The following is a 13,247-nucleotide window of genomic DNA, read 5'->3' on the forward strand; positions in this document are numbered from 1 at the left end:
TGGAACTCACTGCTTAGGTGGAAAGCCAGTTCTCACGGTCTTTAGACAGGTACTGAACAGTTTCAGAGCAAAAAATATTTAGGGTATGAAGTTTTTTCAGCATAACCCAAGAGCCACATTCTGCTCTTAGAAATGTCAGTCTCATAAATGTGTTTCTACCAAATGCTCTTTTTTCACTACTATTTTTTCTCATTACTTCATCACCATTTCCCAGCCTTTCAGATCTGCAGAAAGGGAAAAAGAAAAAAAAAAAAGGAGGTTTGATGTGTTTGTGATGTGTTTGATGTTCCCTCTGCATTTTCTGCCCTCTGTTCCTTAGATCTGCAGACACGTTGCAAATATTGGTCTACAACAGCAAACCTTTGAAGGACATGATTTCGGAATCAGTTGGAATACTTGTTTATTTGTGGTTAAAAAAGGTACTCAGATGCTTGTCTGATTCAGGACCCCAGTAGTTTCAAAGAACAAACAAAAATGAACAACCATCCCCACATTTTCCACGCTGTCTAGGTAAATAATGACATCTTTTTTGGCTTTGGGAAATTTATTTAAAGGAGAAACTGTATTTGCCTGCCTGCTGAAGCTGTTGTGATTAAAACATTAGTATTACATGAGTCAGCCAGGAGGGAAAACTGGAACAGACAATCCTTAGAACTTATCTTGAAACTATGTCCAAATGTGGATGTTACGGGTCCTTAAACATGCAGGGATTGTTTAGAATGGTATCAGAAAGAGTAATACACAATTTCAAGACATATGTTGTCTGCCATTTAGAAAGAAATTTTAATCTTAAAAGCACCAAAGCATAAATCATCACTCTATACTAAGCATATGACATCCTAAACATAAAGCTAATTTTTAAGAATCTTCCAGAGTAGATTAAATTTCAGTGTCTTCCCCATGGCTTTCTGAGTAAAGACATTAGACAACGTTTCCTCCTGCATACAAAAATAAGTTCACCTCTGAGAAAAGGTCATCCATGAAAAATTTCAGCCTTAAGGATTAATATTTGGAAAGTTCTGAGCATATATAACAGAATGCCAAAAGAAAAATACTATTGAAACTCAAACCACAGACTTGGTATTTTGAACCAGCAAATTTTGAAGCAGAAATATATTCTACTGTTATTGCAAATTTTTATGTTGTGACCAAGAATAGTGAACAAAGGATTTTTTTTTCATTGAAAAGCCCATCATTTTGGAAAAAAAAAAGGTTTTGTTTAAGTAATTTTATCGAAGACATATTAATTCATTCTAGATAAACTGTGTGTGATAAAGAAAAAAATATCTAAAGCTATGTGAGATTCCATTTTTAACTGTATAATACCAATAAGAATAAGGAATTAATGTGCAAATATAAGGCACAAACTATACTAGTGGTTAACAACCCAATTGGATTTATTTCCAGAACTAATATTAATAGCTTGTAGGTAGACTTCGTTTTCCCCACAGAGAATTCTAAGGAGTTACATCCTCGTCTATTTTGCAGTTTCTTTTAATAACACACACCAGAGACCAGGAAGTCTCTCAGCCATTCCATTCCAAAGATTATAGCATGAAAGTTCAGTCTGTATGGGAAAGTATACTGGAAAACCTATATAGCATGTAATTTTATTTATCTATTTATTTAAAACCTTTTAATACCATTTCAGGCTTATTATCTCCCATTCCAATGCTGTAATTAAATGAAACAATCTTCCAAACCTAGACTAATTGAAGTTGTAGTTTCTCAACTAAATAGTAAGTATAGTCACGTATCTATGTACATTTTCCTGTATTTTCATTATATATAACATTTATTTTCAATTTCACTACTGGTAGTAAATAAACCATAAGTACATTATATATATTAAAAACAGAAACATGGTTGAAAACTCTTTCTGCTCAGGCATTTTCAGGGATAAGCTGTAGAAGGAAGAACACATCAAAGAAAGGTCAAATATTTTCCATTTCAATGTGCATTTTAAAGAATTCATTTGCTACATTATTTGCACTGAAGTGCAAACCCACTTTGTTCGCATGCAAATTTATACATAATTAAACGCACTGCATACAGTCTACCAAACATGGAGCTTTAGTGTATACTATACCTTCAAGAACTGTTTAAGACACTTACATGAGCCGCTATCTATCCCACATTCTAGCCACATTTGACACGACTTAGTGATTTCACTGGCTTTTGGGCAATCTGAAGCACAGAAGATTCTAAAATACACTTCTGCTAACATTTAGATTCAGTCAGGACTGTAATGGAGAGCAAAATAAAACCATACATCGTAGATGTCTACTGAAAAGACTATAAATAACTGCGAGTTAAAAGAACTGTGAGAAGCAGCATTATCCTTTTTTATCAGCCAACAGTAAAGAAAAAAGCATGAATGAGAAAAATAAGATGACTTCAGAAATGTCTGGGGCTCAAATTAGTTTTCAAAACACCTTGATAAGCTGTCTCCAAAGGGTTTCACATTCATATATGCTTTGATTAGGAACAGGGAGAACCACTCCAGATACATGAAGGCCAAATTTATCAGCAGTCAAGGCTCACATTGCTCTCATATGAACTATTAACATTTGTTGCATAGCGAAAGACAGGACATGCATGTGTAAGCCAGCAATGCCACTACATTACACCTGCTCCTCCAAAGGAGATCCTCACAAGCAGCATTCTGAACTACAGATCCTGCGTTTTTGGTTAAGTTACAAAAATTCATATACTTGGGCCTGAAGCTGGAAGTCCCCGATTCCATCCCCAATACTGGCCAACAGAGATTACCACAAATACACACTGCATCAGCTTGATGACATTTCTCTGAAACATGCAGGCAGCCGCTTCCACTGAAAGAATCATAACCATTAATGGTCAAAATAAATTTAAAAAAATTTGCTGTGTTTGTTGAAGATGGTTGATTATATTTGCTACTGACAGATAAGAGGAGTTCTGCACCTTTTCCATCAAGCGAGCATACAAAAAGATGAGATAGTGGCAGCCCTTTGGTAAAGCTATGATTAAACACTGTGCAAAACAGCAATAAGGAGGCATCTTCAAACAAACAAAACCCAACCCAAAGTGAAACAACAAAAACAAAACAACACCCCAAAACCCCCAAAACAAATCACCACAAAACAACAAACCAAACCAAACCAAACAAACAAACCAAAGCACAACCCACCCAGAGCTCCGATATACTGAGAACCTGAGGGTCAGCAAGGCTCAGGTCACTGTTTCCAGTCCCACCCGACCCCATAGTTCCTGGCCCCTCAGGAAAGCCCCTCATGGCCTCTCCTCTGATCAGTCCAAACTGGGGCCACTACGTGCACCGCATTGTCCTAGACCCCAGAAGTCCTGTGCAGAGCCCAGCATGGGCTAGGCCTCTGAGAAGAGCCAGCTGCCCCACCTCTCCAGCAGAGCTGCCTCTCCTCTTTGCGGCAAAAGCGTTTCTAACAGACTGGAACACGCACAGAAGTTGTGCTGGCTGCCTCACACTGGTTCAAGAAGCAAGCAAGAACTGAGATCCTTCTTAGATCCTTTAGGCTGCAAAAATTCAGCTGCAAATTGGAGCAAAATGGCCAACAGCGCAGTAGTCCATGTAATTATTTCACAGCAGATCTTGAAAACATCTCTTGGATTCACAACATTCAACAATTCTTGGCCTTAGAAGCGCAGCAATGGGAAGAAAAATGGGTTATTATTTTTTTACATAAGCTACTGATAAATTGTAAACGCAAGAATAATACAATTCCATCTTGTTAACAGCAGTCCTTCAGACTTATAAGATCCTACAAAATTCACAAAATGTTATATAACTGAGCTTTGGAAGATTAAATTATGTTTTGATAGAAAAGGAAATTAACTTTCAATGTGGGAAATTTTTTGGCTCACTGCCTTTCAACCAAGCATTTCCAGATACTGTAAACACAAAAATATTAGCTATTTTTATACCAAATAAGACCCCACTAGAAATATTTGAACATGCTCCTTCAGCATGGTAAGAGATCGACCACAATGAGATTGCTTTACTATCAGTCTTACCTTGAATACCATACTCTACAAGTTCACAGAAACATTTTCCTGCACAGCCAAGCAGTGCAATACAATACTCGGCATTGAAGCCTCAGCTCAGCTTTTCTTCCTCAAGCATAATTCCCAGTGAAACCAAGGGAAATTACTCAAAACAGGATTGCTGAAGAGAGCCCAAAGTAGTAATGTTTCCAGTTCAGGACTCTTGCTGCCTGCCAACAGGCTGTGATCAGGCGTGAAATCCTTGCTCCACTGAAATCAAGAGGATACTACCACAAGAAGTGTAGCTGTCACCCTTTCTGTCTGGTGTTTTTGTGCACTGAAAGTGCTACAACATTGGTCTTTAGAAGAGGGATAGTGAACTGGCAGGGCGGAGACTGTATTTGGTCTACAGGTCTTTCTTGTTTCCATGTATACTGCATATTGCCAAGATCACAGTTCTGTGCATATCATCATAGCAGGAACAGAGAAGCAAAACCAGTTTAGTCTATCAGAGATTTTCCAGTCACCTACAGAGTCAGAGTAACATGGTAGGCCCTAGGGGTTTGTCTTCACCAAAACATGTAAACAAAGATGGTTCCTGATTGCTTAGAAGTCTGTTAACTCTGTTTCTAATATGTTGCATGCGTGGTGGTAATCGAAGTCCATGAAGACATGGAAGCGCTTTGAAGGAAATTCACAGAAGGAAAAAAATATGGATGCTTGTGTTCAAAACAGCAGACAATGTAGAGATGGTTAACAAACTACCAAGCAAATAAAATGGATAAAAATAGATCCATTATCCTAACAGTTAAAATGAGTGCATGTACGCATGAAATTAAATTTCCTTTTCAGCCTTGCAGTGCAGCTATCTAGAAATTATGTTCTGAGTGCTTTTGTATTTTATGCATTACATTGTATCATGTATATTATATAGGACAAATAGGTGTCTAAAACAACAAGAATAACCGTAAATATGTTTTCACAGTAATCTCAATTATTCTTAGATTATTTATGTATCCACAGGTGGTACTCTGGTTTATTAAGTGCTCCATTTACTGAAGTCCCTCTATCTCATGTGCAAGAAGAAACTCTTTTCACCATAAAGCCTCATAAAATAGACTGGCTTTAAGAAAGACTGTAGAATTGCAGCTTATACTGAGTTATACTGAGTCAAGTTAAGGCACTATTTTACAAAAATGAAGTACCATAAATCTGACATAGAATTGTGAACTGCACAGTACTAAAAACCTTGAGATTCACCCAACCAAAGTCACTGCTACTGCAGTAAGAAAATAACCAAAATACAGTTATGATATTTCTCTCTTGCTGGACAAACTATGGTGTTTAAATATGGCTCCTGCCATCAACTGCCTAAAGAACCAGAACCATACTGAGCTACTGAACGTTCAAAAGGAATCCAAAGCTTTCCCACACGCAGATTATTTTGTTTAGTTGGTTGATTGTTTTCAGGGCTTTTTCAAGAAGATGGGAGAGATTAGGTTTTCTCTGAACCATCTGTTTCATTCATACGTAAAATACTCTCAAGACTGACCATGCATGAGAGATGAACACTAAGCATCAACACTACCTAAAGAAGGTTCAATGGAGGCACAAGGAAATTACAGACCCGTAAATCTAAGATGAGTGTGAGAAAAAGAATCTGCCAAAATTCTTTGAAGATGTGACTGCTGAGACAGATAAGGGAGATAGACTGGTTGTCATAGTTAAAAATGTGGTTTGGTGTCTACATACAGTGCAGTAACCCTTCAAGCCTGTACAGAAATCCCACTGTCTATTATGGAAGTTTAAAACTCTCGAATTTAAAAGGTGGGAAGGTTAGTTAGTGAAGCTTCAGCATGTTATCTGGTGAGAGAAGGCACAAGGTGCCTCTGCGTAACATTCATACTTGTAATGAGTACAAACAACATAATAAAGAGACCCACCACCAGCGCTGCTGAAGGCAGTAGCGTAATGGGATACAGGATTATGGTTAAACACGTTCAAAAGCAAGGAACAGGGAAAGAGCAACTTCTGTTAATAACATACACTAAATGTAGAGTCTTGAGGCCCTGGTAGTTCTTTTACTAGAGGAAAACCACACTGCAGAGGTGAACACAGCCTTTGCTGCAGCCACCATGCCCTGGCTGGAGGGGAACACCCGTCTTTTTAAAAAACACCTTTCCCTGAATCCTCTTCTTGCAAGCCATTCTGTTAGAGACAGTCTGATTTCACAGAGCTGGAGTTGTAGTCAATTACCAGAATTAGGCCTTCCTGAATTACTCTGAACCCAATGAACATTGTCCCCAACTCTGTGCAAGTTGTTCTACTTGAATAGCATATTAATGGCATTAGTTGCAGGCACCAAATCAAAACCAATCTGATTTTTGGGATATGAGTTTGTAGGGTTTTTTTTTTTTACTTATTCACTCATTATTGATTGGATTTATAATTCATGCAGATTAAAACTCAACTGTTGCACTGTGGTGCATTTTTATCACTGTAGTAACACCTAAAAGACCATGATCCAATTAAATGTCAGTTTTAAGACTGGAGATTATTTTGGTGAATTTTCTACTTTTGTGGTAAGGATAACCAGTACAGAAGTCAGATATGAATATATAGCTGCGCTGTGCCATTGTTACTAAACCACTTTTCAGAGAAGAAACACACTCTATGATTTAGCTTCTTTCCAATGTAGCTTTACAGCCCAGAACAAAAAAGCTAAACCATCCTGTGATAAACCCCCGCAGACATGCTGAAGAACAACAGCAGGTACTTGTCGCAGGTTAGGACCTTCTTTTTAAAATAAAACCAAAAACAAACCAGCAAAACTACAAGCACTACACACTACAAATTAGTGCTACAATAAATTGCTTTAATAAATTAAAAAATGCCAACAATATCACTCAATTTCTATCACAACCTTATATCCTTTCACCTCTCAGTAGCAAGTCTAACAAATCTAATGACTATCACAACCTCTATTTACCTAGGCTAAACCAACTATCAACCCAGGGTTTTGTTTGAACAAATACAAAATAACATAATATTTCTGTTTCCTAATAATTAGAGTTTAAAGATTATTAGTTAACAAATAATTTTCTGAGTCATCGCTCCCTGCTTGCATGCGTACTGACATTACCGATTTCCTACTTAATTCTTACTAATCCTACAGAAGTTCTTTAAGACGATGTAACACAGATATTTTAACAGGACTTCAGAGGTATCATCACTGGAAAGCATGTGCAGCAGTGTTCAAATATCAAGGCAGAGTATTTTGTTTATTTTTTTTTTCACTTGACACTCATCAAAGAGGAGGACAATATTTTTGGTGTGGCACATACAAGCCAGTACACGCAAGGATATCTTATGTGTCACTACTACTTGTTGCCAGAAGTACTATGGACAATGAAGGGCTATTTTGCAACGCATTTCAACAAACTCCTTCCTGTCTTACACCCCTCTGAATGCTAAGAAGGACTTAGTGAGGTGTATTTTTTCAAATGCTTGACTGTGGTCTTGTTCAGTAAGTGACTGAGCTGTGCTGTACTGACCTTCCAAACATGCTGTAGTTGATCAATATTACCCTGACAACAAATGTCAAAATACAGCAATTCCATTTGGTCAAAACTCTTTATATCCCCCTGCCTATTTTATTTTTCCTTTTTTTAGAGATCTCTCAGAAATGAAATGTTGACAATATTAAAATAATGTTGTGTAAGCTCTTTTCAACAGAAATGCATTTTCAAAACCAAAATGATTTTCCAATTTTTTCAAGGTAAACACAAGTTGTAAACTTTCAGAGAGCTGACTGGTTCCTGGAAGCAATTTTGCAATATATAAGTGTATTCTTGTTTATGTTTATGCCACCACTCCATGATTCTGAATCTGTTTACACATTTAAGCAGCTTTATTGGATTATGGCCATGAAGACTGATGCTTTAAAGTCTCTGTACACAGAAGTCTCATAGAACTCAACAGGATTTTTATCTGCTAAAGAACAGCACAACCAAAGCCATATGGCCTGCTGGCTTGGATTATAGTATCATATGAATATTGACTTTTTAGTCTCCTAAGGGTGAATTAACATAGTAATGGAATATGCAGTACCCTAAGGAAATATTTGTGTCCAAAAGCTAGAGCTGACTCTTTAAAATCACAAGGCTTGTTCTTGCACAAATGTTTCTAGGTAAAGCATTGGACTTCAGTCAGTGGCTGTTAAAACATTTGCAATGCAAATATATAATGTATTTTTACTGTTTTCTTTTGTTTTGTTTACCTCCGCACCAACAAGTTTAGCCATATACACAAAAATAATTTAATCTTTCAAAGCCACCGGTGTAGAGGTTGGCTGTTCCATTATGCTAAGATGGCTAATATAGGACTCCAATAAAATTACTCATGTGAGTAATGCTTTACTGAACAAAACATTAATGTCCTGCAGACTTTCACAGATATAGAGGAAAATAAATTACAGTCCATATTTCCAAATGGTTGGCCTTACTTCTGTTATAAATAAGTGTATATCATTTATATCCCCATAAATATTCCACTTTATAAAAAAACACAGTTTACTTCTACACCAGTCTCCCCCAATGTACTGTAACTCAGTGGTAATTAATGACTTTTCTATTATAAAGATGTTAATGTAGTTCTTTCAGTTTTTATTACTGAATTTTTCAGAATGAAGATGAATGTTGACTTGTATAACCCTCCTGCTGCTCTGTACACCCGTAAACTGCCTTATGCAGCCCTCCTGTTGTCCAGGGCATCTGTTCACATTTTACCTTCAAAATGTACAGCTTCTTCACATTTTGATTTCCCCTATGACTCCTTAATAAACTCTTTGTAGAGTCAAACGATGACAAATTGTAAGCCCAGCAGAGTGACTTTCCATTCTTTTCAATGGCAGGCTTTGTGGTACCACAAAAACTGCTCCAATTTATCCCCTTGAAACTCTGTTTTTCTGTTTACTAATTCTTTTTATTCATACTGACAATTAGGAGCCACTGAAACCACTTATTTCCCAGATGAAGAGAGACCATACCTTGAAAATACTGAATGCTTGTCATATAAGATTTGTTCTGCCACTGTCTTTTAATTCCTTCCTGAATTTCTTACGATAGCACCATTCATATAATAGAATTCCCAAGAATGTATAAGCCATTAAAATATGAATACAATATATTTATAATGTGCTAAATAGTCACACTAAACTCTATTGAGTTTTAGTAGTATTACAAAAAAATATAAGTCACAAAAAGGTCACTTAAATGAAGGCTATCCTAGCCAAATTATTACAGATGAAAAAATAGGTTTTTTTCCAGACAGAAATGCTTCTGTAACTGCATGCTATCTTCAATCATGGGATAAAGCTAACATCTGGTTTAGTGGTTTGCTGTGAAAATGAATTATTTTCTAACCCTGCACAACAGAGAAATATTGTAATCTCAACAAAAAAGCCCCATAGCCAAAAAGGTAAAAAATTGTGTGCAACAAATCAAATATAATATGAAAAAAAAATCAAGGAACAGTGTATATTTGTTTAGCATTTATGCAATATAATTAAATCCAATATTAGAGATGTGCAGTACTTGGCAATAAGTTAACATCATACAACGCTTTTGTAGGTTTGGGGTGGAGGGGAGGTGCATGTTGGTTTTTGACAGAGACACCAAATGTATCACACAACCTTGCAAAGCCCAGGGTCTCCAGGAAATTAAAAAGGCTCCGTGTTCCCTAACGCACATCCAGACCTCATGCATGTCGATAAGACTCCTACCAGAAGACTGAGGTTACTAAAATGTAACAGCAAGGGAAGTTTCCTAAATGAACACATATGAAGACAAAGGGCAGCCCTCCTGGCTTGCTCTAGCAGGTTGCCTCAGCTGCTCTGAAAAGCAAACCTATAGGTCATGGCAAAACATACCCATATTTACACAAACTACCACGCAAATGAAACCGTAACACTTAGAGGTATAGCCCCACCTCATCATTAAGACTATTTATATCAACAGAATCACACATGTGAGAAGCAAATACAAAACCCACAGTTTCATAACAATGAGGATTGTCAAAGACAGGTAATTGCTTCCAGAAGCTCTCCGGCTGAAAGTATAAAGTAGGTTTCTTTTTATATATTTTGCTCATAGAAGCTAGCTAATGCTAGACTGGAATCCTTAGATCTCAATCTCATCTCATGACATCAAGTCATTATCTCATATTCTGATTTATGCGCCAGAACATTTAAAGGAATACATCTTGCATTCAGTGCTTCACCTGTTAAGAGAAGTTAACTGGTATAAAACCAAACTGAAGTCAATATATATTAAAATATATGTATATATCTCTAGGTATTACAGAAAACTACTGCTGATGTTCAGGAAATTATTAGTTTTGGCTGAAGAACCTAAATTATAATCACAGCCAAAGATTAATGGGCTAAAGTAAAATAATTTCTTAAATAAAATATTTGAGAGACTGCTTTTAAGAGTACATAAAAGAGAAATGAAAGTGAATTAAAAAGAAAAAAAAAAGTTTTCATTTTGTTCAATTACATGTAGTCTTTTTTTTTAACAGTTTGGGTTGGAAGGGACCTTTCTATGTGATCAGAATTAATCAATACTACAGAAACAAATCTAATAGATATGAAACAGAAAAGTTACACATCTCTGCACTGTCTCTGTGTTTACATATAGAATTGATAGTATATGCATAGACACACCATCTGTCTGTTATATATATTCACAGAAAGATATAATTTAAAAAATGTACTCAACAATATCATTGTCCAGCTCATGGAGTAAAAAGTAATGGGAAATATGTGTGATGACTACTAGAGCTGTCCAGAAGTCCTGTTCATGAAGTATTTATACCTAACATTTCTGATTTATTCCTCTTTAAAAATGGTATTTAAAAAAATGAATAGTAAATGATACTCTGTAGGAGGGAGACATTGCCATTCATTCTTCTGTTACTAGTGCTGCAGCCACATTTGTCTCTTCCTGTCACAACAGGATCACACTGAATGGACATGACATGAAAATATGATTTTATATTTTCTATTATAAAAATAACATTTCCTCTGTGCCACATAAAAATTCTCATCAGTGTCATAATGAATTAAAATGTACAGGTAAAACCCGTCGACTCGCAAACTTTTCGAAGTTTCTCCCCATATCTATGGAAAGATTTAACAGTGGAGGTGGCAGAAATTCCATCTTATGAAAACTCCATTATTTTCACAAGGTATTTAAAGAGTGCAAGACGAATAGGTCTACAACCACATAGCTATGAGTTCTATAGTTCCTGCAACTAAACATTTACACAGATAAGTTTTGCAGCAAAGAAGGACAGGTGTCAAACTAAGACACCTGGTAAAAATTTTACTAGCAGTAATTCTTCTGGGTAAAGGGCGTGAGACAACGTTTGAATTCCTACCACAGCCCACAGAAAGTGCAAACGGTCCTGAAGCCGCCCCTGTGCTGAGATGCAGGCACAATGTTTCCAAGGAGCTAACATGAAAATAAAAACAGCAGTGAGGAGAAAGTATTAAAAGTAACGTTTCAAAAATTAGCATAAAAATAGATGGCCCCTCAGTAGTTCTCAGGACATCTCAAAGGTGCTCAAAGAAGCAGATGTTGCCAGGGAAACAAGCTCTCTGCAGAGAGCCGAGGGAACCACGGCGAGGCCAGCAGTCCAGCACCAGGCAGGCTGCCTTTCCCCATCACTATCAATACTTGTCACGATAGCACAGCACGTTGTGGAAGCAACAAAAGCTAGAGGAGTTACCAGCTCCAAAAGAGTATCATGTTGCCAGCTAGCACTTCCCAGTCCCACGGCGATCAGGAGCGAGCATTACTCATTTCTTTACTTAGAATTCTTCTTCAGAGTCACAAAATATAAGCCAGGGGATGGCATTCCTTTCCAGCCAAGCAAGGATTTGGTTCCTTTGGTTTTGAGACAACTCTCCCATACTCAAAAAACCCCTATGAATTAGACATATTGGAAAACAATTCATCTTCTAAGACAAATGCAGAACAATGATTAATTAAGATTAAAGTCTCTTGCGCTCAAGACAACCATATGTTGGACTGACCACTGATTCTATGAACCTACTGAAGGTTAAGTCATTTGGTCCACTGCTGCACTTAAAAAAGGAAGCAGTGCACAAGGTTGTAGGCAAAAGTTTGCTCATGTGTAAAGGAATACAGAAAACAGCTTTATGATACTGCCTTTAACAACACCTGAACCACACTCAGATATGCCACTCTATTTATTGAATAGAATGTATAAAGTCTATGCGCTATATTCTATTTAAATGCATCTTCTACCAAAAAGGGATTTGCTGTATAATTTACACACACAATATAGTTACATAAGGCCACAGACCTTCGAATGCATACTTCATAGACACTAGTAATGCCAAGAAAGATATGAGCTTGCAGGCACAGCGCCAAAGTCATTCTCTAGGAAAATTCTTAAGGAATTGAGGGACCAAAAGTAACCTGGCTGCATTAACAGACTCATAGCCAGGAGGTCAAGGGAAGCCAGTATTCTCCTTTACTTGGGGCTTGTTGGATCACATCTAGAAAACCGTGTCTGGTTTTGAGCTCTCTGATCCAGGAAAGACACTGGTAAGCTGCAGAGATGTAAGTGGAGGGCCAGCAAATGACCAGGGGCTGGAACACTCCCCTGTAAGAAGCACCTGAGAGAATGTGGTTCACTCAGCCTGGGGAAGAGACGGCTTTGGGTGTACCTAAGAGCAGCCCCTTAGTACCTACAGAAGGTCATCAATAAGAGAGTCAAGGTCCACACAGCAGATAATGGTAGGAGATGGGAGACAACAGGCAGAATTCAAAAAAAAAAAAAAAAGAAAGGTCCTGATTAGACGTAAGCAAAACTTTTTTGCCCAGGAGACATCCGAACATGTTTTGCAGTCTCCATCTCCTCAGAGATTTCCAAGTTGTAACTGGATAAAGCCCTGAGCAGCCTCATCTGACCCCCAAGCTGACACTGCTTTGAGCAGAAGGCTGCACTACAACTCTCATGAGGTCTCTTCCAATCTGAATTATTCTGTGATTCTATAATTATACAGAGAAACTAGAGGAGCTGGTAGTCATAAATAAATCACTGTGACATATAAAATAATATTGCAGTAAAATTATTATACAAGAGTATAAAGAGTAAAGTCTTTATACAAAAGTTCATAAGCCATTCTTATAGTTTGTATGAACAGAGTAAAATTT

General features: G+C 37.2%; 1 protein-coding gene across 5 annotated transcripts in view; it reads right to left on the bottom strand.

The window, feature by feature from the left end:
* The window catches only part of CTNNA3 (catenin alpha 3), a 460,135-nt gene that overhangs the window by 377,569 nt on the left and 69,319 nt on the right, over positions 1 to 13,247 (bottom strand). The window contains exon 1 of one of the 5 annotated variants that reach the window (XM_065067896.1): positions 4,030 to 4,341. The exons of the other annotated variants lie outside the window; for them this stretch is intronic. Coding sequence (XP_064923968.1) covers positions 4,030 to 4,041 — 12 coding nt within the window. The 5' untranslated portion in view covers positions 4,042 to 4,341. Of the gene's footprint in view, positions 1 to 4,029; positions 4,342 to 13,247 lie in introns of those variants that run through there. 5 annotated transcript variants of the gene reach the window in all.

Source organism: Columba livia, chromosome 6 (genome assembly GCF_036013475.1).
Source record: "Columba livia isolate bColLiv1 breed racing homer chromosome 6, bColLiv1.pat.W.v2, whole genome shotgun sequence".
NCBI lineage: Eukaryota > Metazoa > Chordata > Aves > Columbiformes > Columbidae > Columba > Columba livia.